The 18,951-nt window shown below is 39.9% G+C and overlaps 1 protein-coding gene across 3 annotated transcripts in view; it reads left to right on the plus strand.

Moving 5' to 3' along the window:
• RAPGEF5 (Rap guanine nucleotide exchange factor 5) overlaps positions 1-18,951 on the plus strand; it is a 271,113-nt gene that overhangs the window by 52,309 nt on the left and 199,853 nt on the right. For all 3 annotated transcript variants that reach the window (XM_053609433.1, XM_053609434.1, XM_053609435.1), the window contains exons 4-6: positions 4,692-4,813; positions 6,281-6,449; positions 17,090-17,156. In XM_053609433.1, coding sequence (XP_053465408.1) covers positions 4,692-4,813; positions 6,281-6,449; positions 17,090-17,156 — 358 coding nt within the window. The remainder of the gene's footprint in view (positions 1-4,691; positions 4,814-6,280; positions 6,450-17,089; positions 17,157-18,951) is intronic.

Raw genomic sequence — 18,951 nt, forward strand, 5'->3', positions numbered from 1 at the left:
ATGGTGTATAATTTTTTTTTTTTTTTTTTTTTTGTGGTTTTTGGCCGGGGCTGGGTTTGAACCCGCCACCTCCGGCATATGGGACCAGCGCCCTACTCCTTGAGCCACAGGCACCGCCCTGTATAATTTTTTTGATGTGTTGTTGGATTCTGTTTGTTAGGATCTTACTGAGTATTTTAGCATCTATATTCATTAGTGATATTGATCTATAATTTTCTTTTCTTGTTGGGTCTTTCCCTGGTTTGGGGATCAAGGTGATGTTTGCTTCGTAGAATGTGCTGGGTAATATTCCTTCTTTTTCTATATTTTGGAAGAGGTTTAGTAGTATAGGTACTAGTTCTTCTTTAAATGTTTGGTAGAATTCTGACATAAAGCCATCTGGTCCTGGGCTTTTCTTTTTAGGGAGATTTTGTATAGTTTATGCTATTTCAGAACTTGATATAGGCCTGTTCAACATTTCCACTTCGTTCTGGCTAAGTCTTGGTAGGTGGCATGCTTCCAGGTATTGGTCAATTTCTTTCAGATTTTCATATTTGAGAGTAGAGTTTCTTGTAGTATTCGTTAAGGATTTTTTGAATTTCTGAGGGGTCTGTTGTTATTTCATCATTACCATTTCTCATTGATGAAATTAGAGATTTTACTCTTTTTTTCCTGGTTAGTTGGCTAAAGGTTTATCTATTTTATTGATCTTTTCAAAAAACCAGCTTTTGTATTTATTGATCTGTTGTATAATTCTTTTGTTTTCAATTTCATTTAATTCTGCTCTGATTTTGGTTATTTCTTTTCTTCTGCTGCGTTTGGGGTTGAAGTGTTCTTCTTTCTCCAGTTGCTTGAGGTGTTCTATTAAGTTATTGACTTCCTCTCTTTCCGTTTTCTTGAGGAAGGCTTGCAGTGCTATAAATTTCCCTCTTAGGACTGCCTTTGCAGTATCCCAGAGGTTCTGGTAATTTGTGTCTTGATTGTTGTTTTGTTCCAAAAATATGGTGATTTCCTTCTAAATCTCATCTATAACCCATGTATCCTTCAGCATAAGGTTGTTTAGCTTCCATGTTTTTGTATGGGTATGCAGGTTCCTGTTGTTATTTAGTTCAACTTTTATTCCATGATGGTCTGAGAAGATGCAAGGAATAATTTCTATTTTTTTAATTTGCTGAGGTTAGATTTGTGGCCTAGGATATGGTCGATTTTGGAGTATGTTCCATGGGCTGATGAGAAGAATGTGTATTCAGTTTTGTTGGGATGAAATGTTCTGTAGATGTCTGTTAAGTCCAGATGTTGAATGGTTGAGTTTAAATCTAAGATTTCTTTGCTTAGCTTCTTTTTGGAGGATCTATCCAGCACTGCTAAAGGGGTGTTAAAATCTCCAACTACTATGGAAGTGGAGGAAATCGAGTTGTTCATGTCTGTTAGAGTTTCTGTTATAAATTGAGGTTTGTTGTGGTTGGGTGCATAAATATTAATAATTGAGATCTCATCATATTGAGTATTACCTTTAACAAATATGAAGTGTCCATCCTTATCCTTAATTATTTTGGTTGGTTTAAAGCCTATTGTGTCTGCGAACAGGATTGCAAAGGCTGCTTTTTTCTGCTTTCCATTTGCCTGGAATATAGATGACCATCCCTTCACCTTGAGTCTATATCTGTCTTTTAATGTAAGATGAGATTCTTGGATGCAGCAGATATCTGGCTTGAGATTTTGTATCCAGTCCGCCAACCTATACCTCTTTAGAGGACAATTTAAACCATTCACATTAATTGAGAGTATTGATAAGCCTTTTGAGAGACCGGTGGACATTTTTAATCCTTTTGCCACTGTGGAAGTTGGAATTTGATCAAAAATTTTTTGGGTGGGTTTACTTTTGTGGTGGAGAATTATGCTGGTCTTTACGGAGGATAGGTCTAAGATTGTCCTGGAGAGCTGGTTTAGTTGTGGCAAATTTCTTCAACATGTGAATGTCGTTGAAGTATTTAATTTCTCCGTCATAAATGAAGCTCAGTTTAGCTGGGTACAGGATCCTGGGTTGAAAGTTATTTTGTTTTAGGAGATTAAAAGTTGATGACCATCCTTTTCTAGCTTGAAAGGTTTCAGCAGCGAGATCTGCAGTTATTCTGATATTCTTCCTCTTGTAGGTAATGGTTTTCTTTCGTCTGGCAGCTTTCAGAATTTTTCTCCTTCATATTAACTTTAGTGAAATTGATTATGATGTGTCTGGGGGATGTCTTATTTGGGTTGATTCATGCTGGAGTTCTGACACTGCTATCTGAATTTCAGAATCTCTTGTCATGTGTGGAAAGTTCTCCTTCATAATCTCATGGAGAAGAGGCTCTAAGCCTTGTGAAGCCACTTTGTCACTTTCGGGGATCCCTATAAGACGAATATTGGTTTTCTTCAAATTATCCGAGAGCTCTCTGAGAGAGTGGTCTGTTTTTGCTCTCCATTTCTCTTCTTCTTTGAGGGTTTGGGAGCATTCGAAAGCTTTGTCTTCAATGTCAGAAATCCTTTCTTCTGCTTGCTCCATTCTGTTACTGAGGGATTCTACTGTGTTTCTCAGATCTTTGATGGATGCAATTTCTTGTCTCAATGTGTCAAAATCTTTGGTCATTTGGTCTTTGAATCCATTGAATTCTTGAGATAACTTTTGGAATTCTAATTCGATCTTATTTGCTATCCAGATCCTGAATTCAATTTCTGACATCTCAGCTATTTGTTTGTGCATGGGGTCTTGTGCTGTTTCTGCCCCATTGATCCTTGGGGGAGTTGATCTACTCTGATTATTCATATTGCCAGAGTTTTTCTGTTGATTTTGCCTCGTGATTATTTTTCACCATTGCCTCTGGCTGTCCTCAGAGTTGGGGAGGTGTCTCTCCAAGATTAGACCCCAGCGGGATCACTCTATTGTTGCTGGATCGTTGTAGGGAGTGACCCTGTGTAGTTCCTCTGGGGCTGCTCTAGGTAGGGAGTTCTGGTTGTGGAAGCAGCTCCGGTTTGTGACACACCCGGATCCAGCAACAGGGCTGGGGGTGGTGCGCCCGGTTCTGGGAGTGCCAGGCACCCAGTGACTTTGGCACAGAGAGCCCAAGGCTCCAGCAGTCTCTGGCCAGGAGAAGAGCTCTGCGCAGAGGTAGGGAGGGCTCCAAAGGGCACGTAGCTACCAGAGTCCCTGTCCAGATGAACGGGCTAGTGTGGAAGCTGGGAGGACACAGGAGGGAGGACACAGGGTTGCGTGGCTCCCGCAGTTCCTGGTCAGGGAATGTGGAGGCCCGGTGGGTGCTGGTCACCAGTCGGGGGTCGCTGCACAGTTCTTATGGAGGTCTGGGAGGCGCCAAGCCTAGGAGTTTGAGGTTGCTATGAGCTGTGACATCAAGACACTCTACCCAGGGCAATAGCCCAAGGCTCCAGTGTGCCAAAACTGTCTCACTCTGCCCCTAAGGATTAAGGCTGTAAGGCAGCTCAGTCCTCGCCTTTAGGCTGCTCAGTCAGTAGGTTACTTTGACCTGCCCAATCCTTGCTCTGAGACCCTGAGGGCGGAGCTTGCCGGGGCAGTTCTTTCACATTGGCTTCCTGCATCCAGCTCAGTGGCTCAGTCTGGGGCCCTAGACAATGCCCAAAGTTCTCCACACTCCTGCTCAAGCTCTCTCCAAGGCAGTTTAACTGAGTGCCAAGTCCAAGAACACTGAAACAGTTCACAGGTAAGGCCTTTCCGGTTTGCAGTCTCACTGCTGCTTGTACTTACGGTTGCCAGCGTGATTAGGTCGATCCAACATACGCAAGCACTGCCAGTTTTCCACTGTTTTTGTCCTCCTCTTGGGGTCCAGAAGTCCCTTGCTGGCTCCCTGTATCCTCCCTGTATGATTATAGGCAGATCCCACCGGCCAGAGATGCCTGGAGTCTTGTGTCCCCAGACTCGCTGTTCCCAGTTGCAGGGAAGCTGTTACTCGGCCGCCATCTTTAATCCTGTCAGATGATTTTGTGTGTGTGTGTGATTAGTGGCATCCAATACATATATTTGCATTTATGGGTTTATAATATAGGCTGCTTCCCTAGGTTGCTTAGATTATAATAAAAGAATTAGCGATCAAATTTATTGTTCTTTGAGACACATTTTAGGAGTAGCAAACAAAACTCTATACTATTGACTGTAGTCTCAATTTTGTCTAACCCTGGAATTATTTGTTTTCTCCAAGGGACTAGATAAAATGCTATAAATATTCAAACCAAAGTTTATCACTACCAACTTAAGGTATGTAGCTTACCAGGGCAACACATTATCTTTATTTAAAAAGGCTGCTATAACTTATTCTTTCATTTATGCAAAGATATTTTGGGAATTTACTATATACTGTGTATGAACTGTTCTAATTTGGGGGGATTAACATTGAGTGTATCAAGTCCCTATTTTCCTGAAAATTATTTTCTAGTGAGGAAGCAGACATTTGTTTGGGAAGATGTATAGTTACTAAGGTTAGTTGACTCAAAGAAAGAAAAAGTGTAAGAGAATTTGACTTTTCAGTTTTGCAAAGAAAATGATATTTGAGCTTTAATCTGAAAATGAATAAGGAGTATGTTATTTATTCTTGGGTCACTTATTTAAAAAAGCAAGCGCATTAAAGGCATGGTGTAAAATACCAATTTTTTTTGAAGAGGGGTGGCAATAGTATCTTACTGTGAATGGCTTTGTTTTTGTTTAGGAGAAGCTGTGTTGGGTCAGAACTGGTAGACTGGCTTCTGGAACACTGTCCTTTTGTCCAATGCAGATCCATGGCCATAGGGGTCTGGCAGCTCCTACTGGACATGGGAATTATGACGTCAGGTTAGTATTGAATGTTTTGAAGACATAGCATCATTATTAAGCTATCAGATGAAAGCATACTTGATTTTCTAGAGAATGTTACCTGGACAGAAGGTAAATATTTGTATTCTTTTATTTCCTAAGTAAAAGTGACAGGTCATTTTTTGATTCACTTATTTCTCTCACACCTTTTGTAAAAACAACTAGGCCCTTATTGATTCATTGACTTTACTACCCATGAGAATCTTTCTTACCCTTTTCCTTTGCTACTCAAAATGCTGCTTACTAACTTTTTTTTTTTATCAGCGACATCTTTAGCTGCTTTGAGTGTGTGATTTATCTTGTTGTACTTGGAGTAATCATCAGAAACTGATTTTATGCATGGAATATATATGCCATTCATGAACACTAAGTAATCATGAACACTTAGAGATATGACCTATGAAAAGCCGATGTTTTAATAGAAGAGAAAATAGATGTTAACTGGGAACTAAAATAGATGATAGATTATTTCTTTTCTTAGTTGAGCCCAGGTAATTGAAGGATTAGAAAGCAAGCAATCAGGATTCTTTATTTGGCCGTATCTCTCTGGTGGTGGGTGGTCACTGAGAAGCTCTTTTTATCCTACAGGTAATAAATAGTAAGGATATACCCCTGGTCCCATTGTGAATAAATAGTACAGAATTCCCATGCGGATGTAATCTTCTTAGATAGTCAATAATATTTAGCATCTAATACTCTTACTTAGGAAACCAATTAACTACTTTTGAGGAATGGAGGTATTATTAGTTCGCTGGCTAATTTCAGGCTTCTGATTAGTAAAATATTTTCTGTCAGTGCTTTTTAGAAAAGTTCCCTTCTTGATCCCTTTTAAAGAGGGTTTCCCAACCTTAGAAGGACTGACATTTCAGGTTGGATGATTCTTTGCTGTGAAGGGCTATCCTGTCCATTGTAGGATTTTTAACAGCATCCCTTTTGTTTTCTACCCTCCAGCAGCATCCCCCCCAACCCAATTGTTACAACCAAAAGTGTCTCTAGACATCACCAAATGTCCCCTGGGGGAGGCACAGTCACTCCAAGCTAAGAGCAGCTGATCTAAAACTTCACCTTTGTGTTGTTTTGTGCACCACTAAGGCAGTCACAATAAATCTATTAGTTTTTTGGGAGGCCCACTGAAAGAGAATTTCTCCCCACCCTGTTTGATTTGCTGTTGATTTCATCTGCACCTGCCTCTGAAGCAGAAAAATTATAAAATACATGTGAAAAAGCTGATCCAATCTTTAGGTAATAGAAATAGACTAGCCAGTAAGTCCTTTTTAGTTGATTGGGATTATAAACATGAATGAGCTTAGAATGTAATTATAATCTTACCTCTAGCTCTTCCCTAGTAATTATTAGGGCTTTTAACTTATTCAATTTTTGATTCTCCAAATAATATACACATATCCTTTAAAAAATTGATCACACTTTTTTTTTTATTTCAAACAGTGGACCAGCACCTGTACTTCCAAGATACTTACGTCTTCTACCAGTTCTCCTCGGATGAATGCAGCTACTTGTACTGTGAATTTGAAAGAGAAGAAGAATGGCAAAATGGTGTAAAACTTTTACTGCAACTTGTGCCTCTTATTCCCGCTAGAGCTGACATCTGTGAACTGTAAGTAGTGGCCCCTCTCTTGGGCCATTATTAAATTATTCTTTTTTAGACAACATTTAGTGTGTCCAGAGACTATGCTGTGCTCTTTAAGATGGCTATTTCATTTAAGATGTAATTGTGCCATTCCCATTTTTTCAGATGCAAGTTCAGAAAGGTAAAATAAAATGCTGAAAATTAAATCCAGATAGTAAATGAATGAACTGGTATTCCGATTCCAGAAGCCTCACCAGCTGCCCCATGCTGCTTCTCATTTACCATCTTTATATGAGTAGATGATCTAAATTAGGAATAAACATATGATTGGGCTTAAGTTGAATAAAATAACTCACATCTTATCCGCATCGTGACTTTCCTAAGGAAGGGCTCAACAGAACATTTCTGAAAATAATCTAGAAGCAACATTTGGCAAATTAAAATGGATGAATCATTATCACATGAACATACTGAATCACGATATGATTAAAATAAATTAAAATTAATGAAAGTGTCTTGGGAACAGGACTTGAGTCATGATATGGTGATTCTGACATGTCTTTGTTTATCCATGACGGTAGTGACAAGCTTATTTCCGAACTCTGAGTCACGGATTGAATTTGCAGTTAAAAACTTTTACATATGTAGAATACTTCAGTTTTCAGAATACTTTCCTGTGCTGTGGACTCTTTCTGTGGTTTTAGCAGAGCGAGTGGTATTGGTCCTTATTTCCTAGGTAAAAAAGGAGGTTCAGAGAGAAACACCTGCATGGCCATAACAAACTAAGTTACTAGTTAAAAAATGACAGTTAACACTGATCAATTAATATACACTTTGTGTTTTTAGGACACGAAATAAATTTCAGAGATTAATGAGACACTGTGCTAATAGAGAAGTTGATTGTAGAGAATATGTTAGGCACTGTCCTAAACACTTTGTATTCACTTTCAGAGGAATTCTACAAGACAGGTACTATTATCTCTATTTATAAGTGAGGAAACTGAGGCACAGAGGTTAGGTAATCTGCCCAAGGTCATACAAATGTCAAGCAGAGTCTTAGTATTTGAATCTTTGTGTGTCTGACTCTAACGATTACCCTTTTGTCTTCTGCTATGATGTGTCCTCAGAGGTTATGGGTATTGTTTGACCATCCCTTTCTGAAAAAGTACAAATAGGAGCTATGAAAGTGTTAGCCTAAGCTCTGAAATGGTTATGAGTTTCCCGCCGCCACTGTTTATAGAGGGCCTTGCCATGGTAAAGCAAAATTCAGATATCACTCAATCAGTCTGAGTATGGGAAATGTTCTTCATTGTAATATGCTTTTAATGTAGGTCGGAAGTGCCTGAGAAAAGTTGAGGAGCAGCTCAGTAAACTTTAACAAGCTTTCTAGGAAGGAGTGGCATGCTTTTAAACTAGATGTGGCTGCATTAGGCATCTCTAATTTGCCATCCTCCAAGTGACTTTGAAATAATGTGAGGAAACCATTTAACATCTCTATGTAAACACAATTTTGTTTCGTACAAATGCATTTCTATAAAGAGAAAAAGTAAAGGGAATTTTCTCCTTTAAGAAAGTATACTTGAGGCTGGGGGGCAGATTAAACTACTGTAGGTTTCTGGGTTAGTTTGAGGAAATAAAATTCATTTTCTATGTAAAATAACTCTTATAACCAAACTGAATAGGTAACTAAAAAAAAAAAAAAAAAAAACATGACTAATTTGGCTGTCAAGGATACTATTCTGGGGAAAAGAAGAGCTGTCATGGTGTCTCATTTCTGACCACAAGCCAAACCAGGTTACCCAGAATGTACTTTTTCTGACTCCTCTCTTTTGTTTTGGCCAAGGGAGCAATGATGAAGTAACAGCGTAGGGAAAGGCATGAAAGAGAAGCCTTAGAATACCTTCTCACACTGGGAATTTGGGCTGTGAAAAAGCTTGGCCATTTCAACTCAGCTTCCAGCTTACCGGGGCAGGAGTGGTAGGGCTGCACACAGACAACCTATGAACCCGAAATGCCTGTATCCTACCACTTACAGAATAGGTAACATTTGTGGGTAGTTTAGAGACTTGTAGAGGATCACTAGTATGGAGCTCATTAAAGACAAGTGTGACTTCTTTGTTTTTCTCTAAGTGATTTGATGTTTGTTTACATGAGCCTCCATCCTGCTGGTGGCCAGAAAGAAGGAAAGGAATCCCCACAATTTTAGTCCAAACCAGTAAAATTATTTTACATAGTAATTTAAAAAGTCTTCTTAGTTTACTGTTTAGCATATGAGGCCTGACAATTAAGTTCACAAACTCACATTAGAAAAAGTGCTACATACCACATTGCTGAATATCCCTACAGTCACCTTTGAAGTACTCCCCTTGGGAAGCTATGCACTACTGCCAGTGCCTAGTTCACCCTTAAAAGCAATTCTGGAACTCTTTTCTGGGGCCATCAAAGCTGTGATTGTATTACCTTTGATGTCCTGAATGTCATCAAAATGTCTTCCTTCCAATATTTCTTTTATCTTCATTAAAGAAAAAAATCATTGGGGGCCAGGTGAGTAGGGAGAGTGTTTCAATGTAGTTATTTGTTTGCTGGCTGTAAACTCCCTCACAGATAGTGCTGTGTGAGCTGGTGCATTGTTGTGATGTGAGAGTCATGAGTTGTTTGTTGGCCAAGATTTTCAGTTGAGATTTTTCTAACTGTTTCTCTATCAATGTTTACTTGGTCTGTTATACTTCTCACATTCAGCTGATTATTTTGACATGCAATTCCATAATTTTTTTCCAATGTTTATGTCAGTTCTGCTCATTACTGGCTGCCTTGATCTCACTTCATCAGTGAGGCTCTTTCTCCCTTCAGAAAAAACATTTAATCCATTTGTGTATTGCCATTTTCCTCATGGCATTATCTGCCTAAACTTGGAATAACATGTCCCTGATTTCACTTCCACTCTTGTCTACTTTAACAAGAAATTTATGAATGTTCATTCCATTGCTCTAATTCGAGCTTCAGCATTCTTATAACAACACACAAAAACATGCAACAACCATAATGAATGCCATTCAGCAAGACAGCAGCACATGTTGACACATGAACAGCTGTGAGACCCTGATATACCATGGCTGAGAACCTGTACCAAGTTGTTCATACAATGCTGCCAAAGTGGCGCACAGTGGCAGATTTGCAAACTGTATTGTCAGACTCTCATATATTGGTAGAATATATGTTGGTAGTCTCTCTGCACTGCTCCCTGATCCTCGAGATCGCCCTCTGGGTACATGGTGTGAATGGTGCAGGCCCCTTGGCCTTGGCAGAAGAGGGTGGGAGGCTTTCTTATCAGAATGGCTACTTTTTCCTTTCATTGGCTTTGGCTAGTGGATGGGCTGCCAGCTTCCTGGTGACTCCTGAAGGCTTGCCGTAGGTGTCTGCTGGTGGAGCCTGGGGCTGGTGTAAGCTGGGTCTCTCTCTCTGTTTGATCAATACCTGGTGGTCCTGCCTGGCTGACCTGCCTTCCAGATTGCCTTTGGCATTGCTAATATTCCTAAATTCTGTATGTGGTTCACATAGACACATGTTCAGCCTCTTGGTCTTTGCTGAAACAGCCCAATACTATCTATCCCAATATGGCTAATATTATCATGACATAAAGATGATTTGCCACTTGGCTGACATTTCTGAAACTACCACAAATTTAGCTTTATATGCATATATATCCAGAAGGGATTTCCAAGATAGTTGAATTTGTTCCTCTGAATTTTTAGGTGAGGAAAAGCAAGGAGTAGAGAGTCTGGGAGAAGACAGCGCTTACCACCAACACTTTGCTGAGTGACTTATTTAGGAGACACTTACTAATGATCAGCTCTGTGTAAAGCAGTCTGTCTGGCTTGTAAGGAGCATGAAGATTTGTAAATAATGTAAGGCCTTCAGGGATTAAAAGGGGATGACATCAATTCATACAGATAACAAGGTAGGAAGTACATAGGAGCTTATGAAGGTTCTGAAGCAATGGGAAAAATGAAAATAGTTTCTGAGAAATGAAAATATTTTGTACTGGGGCGGCACCTGTGGCTCAGTCGGTAAGGCACCGGCCCCATATACCGAGGGTGGTGGGTTCAAACCCGGCCCCAGCTGAACTGCAAACCAAAAAAAAAAAATAGCTGGGCGTTGTGGCAGGCGCCTGTAGTCCCAGCTACTCGGAGGCTGAGGCAAGAGAATCGCTTCAGCCCAGGAGTTGGAGGTTGCTGTGAGCTGTGTGATGCCACGGCACTCTACCGAGGGCAATAAAGTGAGACTCTGTCTCTACAAAAAAAAAAGAAAATATTTTGTACTGTGTATTTCTAAATTCAGTGAAAATAGGTAATAACTGTATAGACTATTCAACTCTTCTCAGCTATGGAAGATTATTTTTTAATTGTTATCGGTTATTCCTGCCTTTTGTGTTTTAGACATTTTCATTATCTTATTACACTCCAGAATAGAACTGAGTGACAATCTTTTAGCTTATCTACTCTTAATGATTTTCCCTGAAAGCCTTGACTTTTTGTCCTCTTGCTTATGAGAAGTGAAATATAGCAAGACGATCAATCATGAATTCCACTGGAAAGTCTTGTGAATAATAATCTATTTATGGGGTGTCCAGGTCATGATTGAATTAAGTTTATTTTATCTCTTGTATTGTTTACAGCTAAAATATTTAGATAAAATATAAAGTACATACATACATAAATACATACCTGAGCTCTCTGAAAAATAAACAAAACTAAGCAAATTTTGGAAAGAATGAGATGTTGGAGAAGTGACCTACAAGTCTGAGCTTTTCTCTTTTGTTGTTCTTTTATTTTGCAACTTTGCCTGGAAGTCAGGCCCAAGTTATATACCATAGGGGAAAGGGTGGTACAGGTGTCAAAATTTCCACTAAACCCTATCTTTCTGATAAGAAGGATCAAGGAAATGGGCCCAGGTGATTTGAAGAATGTGTGGTCCTTGGGGTGGGAGGGGGGAATGGAGAAATTCTTGTCTCGATTTTACCTTTTTCTTGTAGTTTTGTTCAAGTCTCAAAGCTCTGGTGGTGGCAGTGTAGGCAACTATAAAAGATAATGAAGAACTCTGGTTTGTTTTTGTGTTTGGCCAAAAGAACTTGTCAAAGGGGCACCCCCTGCAAATAGAATGTAGAAGAATATAAGAAAGGATGGAGTTAGAAAACAGGATTTATTAATTTTATATATGAATTGCACAAATGTGGGTTGACTCCTGAGTTGTACATCTGTGGAACAGATCCAGAGCTGGGTAGAAAGACTGCACAACGTTATGTTCAAAGTGGCTGGGATACAGTGCAAAATCACTTGACACAGAATAACGAGGAAAGTGTGACCAGTGGTCAAAGAAAAGACAAGCAACAGATGTTAATCCTGAGATGACCCAGATTTGGAAATTATTAAAGACTTGACAACAACTATTTTAACTATGCTCTGTAGGTAAAAGTAAACATATTTTAAATGAATAGAAAGATAGAAATTCTTAGCCAATGTATAGAAAATGAACCAAATGAATGAACCAAATGATGTTTTAGAACTAAAAAATACACTTGAAAGTAAAAATTTATTGAATTGGCTCAATAGCAAATGAAGGTGACTGGAAGATAGATCCAATGTGAAGGACAAAGAGAAAAATGCATTGAAAATAGATGACCACTTTTAGGAATTTGGATAGCATCATAAAGTCTCACACATGTTGGCATCCCAGGAGAGGACAAAGAAATTGGGGCAGAAAAACATATTTAAACAAATGGCCAGAAGCTTCCCGAATTTAGTGGAAGAAAAATGTACAAATTTGAGAGTTTCTTTCTTTCTTTCTTTCTTTTTTTTTTGAGACAGAGTCTCACTATGTCGCCCTTGGTAGAGTGCTGTGGTGTCACAGCTCACAGCGACCTCAAACTCTTTTGGGCTTAAGCAGTTCTCTTGCCTCAGCCTCCAAAGTAGCTGGGACTACAGGCACCTGCCACAATGCCCAGCTACTTTTTTTTTGTTGTTGTTGTTATTGCAGTTGTCATTGATGGTTAGCTGGCCTAGGTCAGGTTTGAACCTGCCACCCTCAGTGCATGTGGTTGGCGCCGTAACTACTGTGCTATGGGCACCACCCCAAATCAGCCAGTTAGAGTATTTGCTATTACTCATTACCCCCTTTCCCAAAGACACAATTCTCTAAAATTTTCATTGTTTATGTAAACAAAACTTATCCCAGGTAGGGGAACAGATTGCCTATTTTTATTAGGGTACCTCTGTACTTAAGAGTCATAGAGGAACTTTAGCAAAAATTGAATATCCAGGCCTGCTTGTATTAGCATTTGAAGTACAGTTGTTTCTTTAAATATTAAGCATTAATCTTCAAATCCTCAAAATCAAATGTGAAAATGAGTATCAGTGATATCTAATTTTATTCATTAATCTAATTTTAGATTAATGCATAACTGTATACCCTGAACCTTTAATAAAACATGTCACAATTTACTGCTGCTTGGTAAATTTTTTCTATAAGCATGACTAGTAGTCTGATGCTGTGAACATTTATCTTCCCTTGGAAATGTAATTAGATGTTTGTATTTATGATGTTAAAGATTTGAAGAAAAAATCTAAAATCTAATTCTCATTCTTCTACCATTCCTTTTTCATAGGAAGTTGCTGTATTAAGCAAAACAGACCTGTTTAAAATACGGATATTATGGGTAGGAGAAATGGGGAGATGTTAATCAAAGGATACAAAAACTTTTATTTATAAGATGAGCAAATTCTGAAGCTCTAATGTACAGTGTCAGTGGTTATCTGCTAATTAATAATTTGATTGTGATAATCATTACACAATGTATGAATAAGTCATTGCATTGTATGCCTGGAATATAAAAATTCTTTATTCATTTAATTATTTTCAAATGAAAGACTCTGCTTTCGGCAGTGCCTGTGGGTACTGGCACTCAGTAGGTAGGGCACCAGCCCCATATACCGAGGGTGGTGAGTTCAAACCTGGCCCTGGTGAACTGCAACAAAAAAATAGCTGGGCATTGTGGTGGGCACCTGTAGTCCCAGCTACTTGGGAGGCTGAGGCAAGAGAATCGCCTAAGCCCAGGAGTTGGAGGTTGCTGGGAGCTGTGATGCCACAGCACTCTACTGAGGGTGATAAAGTGAGACTCTGTCTCTACCAAAAAAAAAAAAAAGACTGCTTTATGAATGAGAGGGGAAGCCATTCAAGGATTTAGACACAGGGATATGAACTAACTTTCATTTCAGTAAGACCACTATGGTCCTGGTGAGAGGTGTTGTGGCAGGAGCCACAGTGGTGGTGATGGGGGTGGTGAGAAGTGATCAAATGACAGAGATGACCTGAAGGAGGAGCCAGTCGGCATTCAGGTAGATACATGGTGGGCTGTAAGAGAGGGGAGTCAAGATGACTTCCAACTAGAAGGATGAAGTTGCCATCAATTAAGGTGAGAAAGACTATAGGAAAGGCAGGACCTTCCATTTTGTGATTTTCCTTTTGGGTGAGGGTGGGTAGAATGGTAGGTAACATGTCCAGTTTGATGGTTAGAGGGACAAAGGCAGAAGGACCATAGGCTTTTGCCGTCCCCGCAGTCTCAAATGGCGCCCGTAGATATTACAGACCTCTCAAATTTACGAAGGCATCTGCCTGTAGCACCAGCTCACTGTACTTTCCCCTGGAGAATGACCAGGTCTGCTTTGGGCTGTTGGTGAGCAGAGACGTTGAGAAGCAGGCCTGGGAATTCCTGAAGCGGAGCACCTGTTGGCCTAAACCCTCAGGGGTGGATCTTCACTCCTAGTGTCACTCTCTTTCTCTTCTTTTTCTATCTTAGATCACTTTTCACTGTCGTCACCTGCTGATTCCACCCAGAGTTTCTTTGTTTCCCTTCTCTAATCACTGACAAGCCAGACCCACAGCCACAGTGCAGCAGCACAGCCCCCTTTAATAATAATGGACAATATTATGCCAGTATTACGTGTACCCTCCATTCTCCTCTGCCACATCTATTTCATTATTAATATTTTGATCTAATTTTCTTGGGTTGCGTTGATGTGTATTTACATAGATGGAATCAGAATTTTTTATATTTTGTAAAAATACATTTATTGTGGCAAGAGAGTCTGCTGTTTCTGGGTGTTTTAGCCTAGAGTTGGGGAGGGGGCTTAGGTAAAAGTGACTGCATTAGTAAAGGAGGAAGCGGAGTGGCTGAATGTTACCTCCCTCTTCTGTCTCTTTTCAGGCCCTGCCTGTTACTTCCAGTCCTGTTCCCATAACCTTCCTTTAGGTCAGGTGAGGTGCAGGGGCACAATGGCAGGGAGGGAGGAATATTTCTGAATTCTAGAACACTCTGTAGGCAGTGGGGATCACTGAAGGTTTAGAGCCTGGGGAATAGCAAGACTAGATCTAGGATTTAGAAAGGTAATCCTGGTGTCTGTTGAGGATTGGTTGGGGGAAGAGAAGCCAGAGACAAAGAACTGGGTTAAAATAATGTGTTCAAGTTTAGTCATTTCCCTTCCCTTCCTGCCAAGCCTCTCTGTCAGAGAGGATCTGGGGCCTGACCAAAGGCAGGCAGTCAGGAGGGATGGAATGGCTGCAGGGTGAGCAGAACCCAGGAGTCCTGAGAGCTACCAGTAGACTGGTGAGGGCAGGAACAAGATGAGTGCAGGGTGAGGGAGGCTGATTTCACCTTAAGATCCCCAGGTGGGTGAAAATACCATTCCTGGAATTGCCACCGAAAGCCACTTTGAAGGCAGATGGAAAAGACTTGGGAGTTCTGGCTGAAAATCCTGATGATTGAGGTGATAAAAGTGGATATGGACTCTGGGACAGCTCTCAGAGGATCATTACTCTGTCTTACACACAAATTTCCATAAGAAATGTGTTTTGCCATGGCATGCTTTGTCAGGCTGGAAGAATGATGAAATATAGTTTTGCTTCTGAACAGGGACTAAATGACTTGTCACTAAAACAGCAGCAGCTGAGCCGTTACTCATGAAATAGCCATTATCAGTCATGTACCCAAGAGCTGCCCCTGGAATGCTGAGTTCCTCTCAGCAGCTTATTGGAAACCGCTTCATGACAGAATCTGTGTGAGTGCAAAATACCTCACACCCATTATCTAATACTTCAGGTATCTGTGGGACCTCAGGAACATGAAAAGGCACAGCCGGCCCACGCTTCACTGCAGAGGCCTGGTCGGGTGCTCTTCATTTCCTGTCAGATCTGTTCAGTCACTGCAGCTTAATCATGTCAACATGGTATGGTGGCTTAGGTCATACAGGGTTTCAGATCTCTTCCCAGTATAACTTCATTTATATGGAACCAGTAAATTCACCCTTGTGAACAAGGAACTTTCATAATAAAGCCTATTGTTTGAAACATCCCATCCAGGTAACTTTAAATAAATAAATATATATATATATATATATGCTCAGTTCTCACTGTTTTTTTTTATTTATTGGGCAGACTGTTAGCAGGCGTTCAAACGCTTTGCTCCACTGAACACTTAAGTTATTTGACAACAGCCCTGCCTCATGCCTATGTATTGCAATTCTTGTAAAGACAGTGGTTTGTAATTCATTGCCATGATTTGAAAGGTGTGACTTTTTTCCTGGAAAAGGGTTGAATAACATTTACAGAAACAAGAAGCCAATACCAGAATTGATCCAACCAGCTTTTCTCTTCTATGAGCTGGGAGAAGCCCTCTTGCCCCACAAGGCTAGTGTTCCAGCTGGCCCGCTGCAGTCCCCGAGATTGAAATCAATCACTGGACTGCAATTCTGATAACATTGCTCTGCAGGGCAATTACCTTGAATCCCTCCACATCCATGGAATGTATTGAAAGGGATTGTTTGTGAAATAGGTCTGGGAGACAATTTTATGTATTCAATTGGCAATAGTCAAATTTTGTTTTTTACCACACCGGGGGTGGTGGGGGTGTAGTTTATAAGATTTTTCTTTAGAAGTAGATCATTTTATATGTTAGCATATACATTTGTGTGGCAAAAATTTTATTCTTGAATTAAATTAAAAAGATGATTTTTTTCACCCCTAAACAAACAAATCAATCTTACACTGTTACATGTCTTATTAGTTATTTAACATATGTATAATTTCCTGGGCTTCTCAATGGGGTACAGTCTCTTGAAAAGCACAGTTCTTTTGCCTTTTGTATTCCTTGTAATTCCCATCATGGTATTAGGCCTGTAATACACCATTTTAGAGTACATTTATTTTGGCTGAAACTCAGTTGTAAGGGATAATTCACATTTCATATTTTTAAAATCTGTATTTCATTTAGATTTAGAGGAAATTTAAGCATTTAACCATCTTCTACTTGAATCTACTTCATGCATGCCCACATGTGTAAATCTGTGTCAGAGTTATTATTGTATGACTTGGAGAACAATACATGGTCCTAAGGATTCAATTGGTGCATTGTGAAGAAGTTCTTGCTAATTAGTTTCGAAGGAATAGTTGACCTGCAATAGGGTTGTGTTCCTGTGGCATTCTGACACAACAGTATTTGCATGAGTACTTTCACTAATATATTAACAATGCCATTACTTGGCCCTTCTTCCCCCTAACATAGTAGATAAATTTGAGAAGCCACAGCTGATGAGTAATTTCTTCTTTCTTTTTCGAAGGTCTCATCAGAAAATTGAAGACTCCGAAGAAAGCAGTGATGAAATTCTCGCTCGTCTTACGTCTGCGGTAAGACCATGCAGTGTCCCTGCCTCAGGGTGCAGAAGTAAGGAGGCTGGGGTCTTAGAAGGGAAGCAGTGTGGGTAGTGGTGCAGGAAGAGATTTGCCCTGCAGCTGCCCAACGTGGTGGGAGGTCCAAGGCAGATGGAGAAAAGACGATGGCTTTGACTTTCTTCATGCAGATGCATGCAGCTTCCTTTTGAGAACACAGATATTCCTGGTTCCTTTGGCCACAGATATTCCTCCACAAAGGTGGAGCTGAAGTATCTGATTTTTTAAATACAGTATGATTTAACGTAGGAAAAGTTGTGACCTGTGCACAAAAAGAATCTCTGTTTCATTAGGGGGAAAAAAAGAATAACCTCAGCCTTAAAAGGCCAGAATGTTGGTTTTTAATGCACTGTATTGCAACATTTACACTTTTAAAAACCACCAATAGCCTTGTTGGCTAAAGGAAAGCTTATTATGCCTTTTTTTTTTCATAGCAAAAGCTGGTTATGGTCACCAATCACTGAGTTCCAGGTTTTGACAGGGTCTAGCAATCTCATGTCACCAAATCTTTATCCTTTCACTTGGATACTTGGAAACTTTGCAGGCCTTCCCAAAGAATTAATTTTGCTTTAACTCCATTATCAAAATGGATAATTGCTGAAAATCATGCTTGAATGGGTTATGTGTGTGGATGGAACTGCACAGAATTTTATACATCAGTTTTTGTCCACTGGGCACAGCTTGAAGATTGAAAGTGACCTTTTCCATTCTTCCAGAATAGAGTTTTAAAAAGTAATTTTTTACTAAATATGGTGATCTATAGAACTTCGTGAAATAGAATCTTGATAGTATGGTATAAAAAATATTTAGCATGACCTTTGCAATTTAAAATATTAAACATAGAGGAGTGCCTATTGTATGCAAAATTGTAATAGCTGTAAGTGGTTACCGTAGACCAGATACCATGTTAAACATTGTGTGTGCATGCGCGTACACATAACTCACACGTTCAGCTAAACTGCATAACAGCACCATGAAGTAGGTGACATTATTTTATAGGTATGAAAGTTTGGGAGATGCCACCTTCCAGTAATTCACCAAAATGACAAAGACAAAGGGAAAGAGGAGAGGCGCCCGATACATGTTCTCTAGGCCTTTTAGAAAACATGGAGTTGTTCCTTTGGCCACATATATGCGAATCTACAAGAAAGGTGATATTATAGACATCAAGGAAATGGGTACTGTTCAAAAAGGCATGCCACACAGATGTTACCATGGCAAAACTGGAAGAATTTACAATGTTACCCAGCATGCTGTTGGCATTGTTGGAAACAAACAAGTTAAGGGCAAGATCCTTGCGAAGAGGATTAATGTTCGTATTGAGCATATTAAGCACTCTAAGAGCCGAGATAGCTTCCTGAAACGTGTGAAGGAAAACGATCAGAAAAAGAAGGAAGCCAAAGAGAAAGGTACCTGGGTTCAACTGAAGCGCCAGCCTGCGCCACCCAGAGAAGCCTACTTTGTGAGAACTAATGGAAAGGAGCCTGAGCTCCTGGAACCCATTCCCTATGAATTCATGGCATGATAAGCATATAACATAGCACACAGGAGTACCAGTGGACCCATGTTTTTAGGATCAAGAACCTATTTATTCCCTATGAGTTCAGGCATAATATATGTACAGCAGGGGCACACAAGATAACCAATAGTCCCCATGTAACAGTGATACAAGGTGCTGGGACCTATTTCCCACGAATTCAAAAGTCAATCAACACTTTGTCACATTAAATGGCAAGGTGCCTCCCTGAGCTGC

Source organism: Nycticebus coucang, chromosome 11, assembly GCF_027406575.1.
Source record: "Nycticebus coucang isolate mNycCou1 chromosome 11, mNycCou1.pri, whole genome shotgun sequence".
In the NCBI taxonomy this organism is placed as follows: domain Eukaryota; kingdom Metazoa; phylum Chordata; class Mammalia; order Primates; family Lorisidae; genus Nycticebus; species Nycticebus coucang.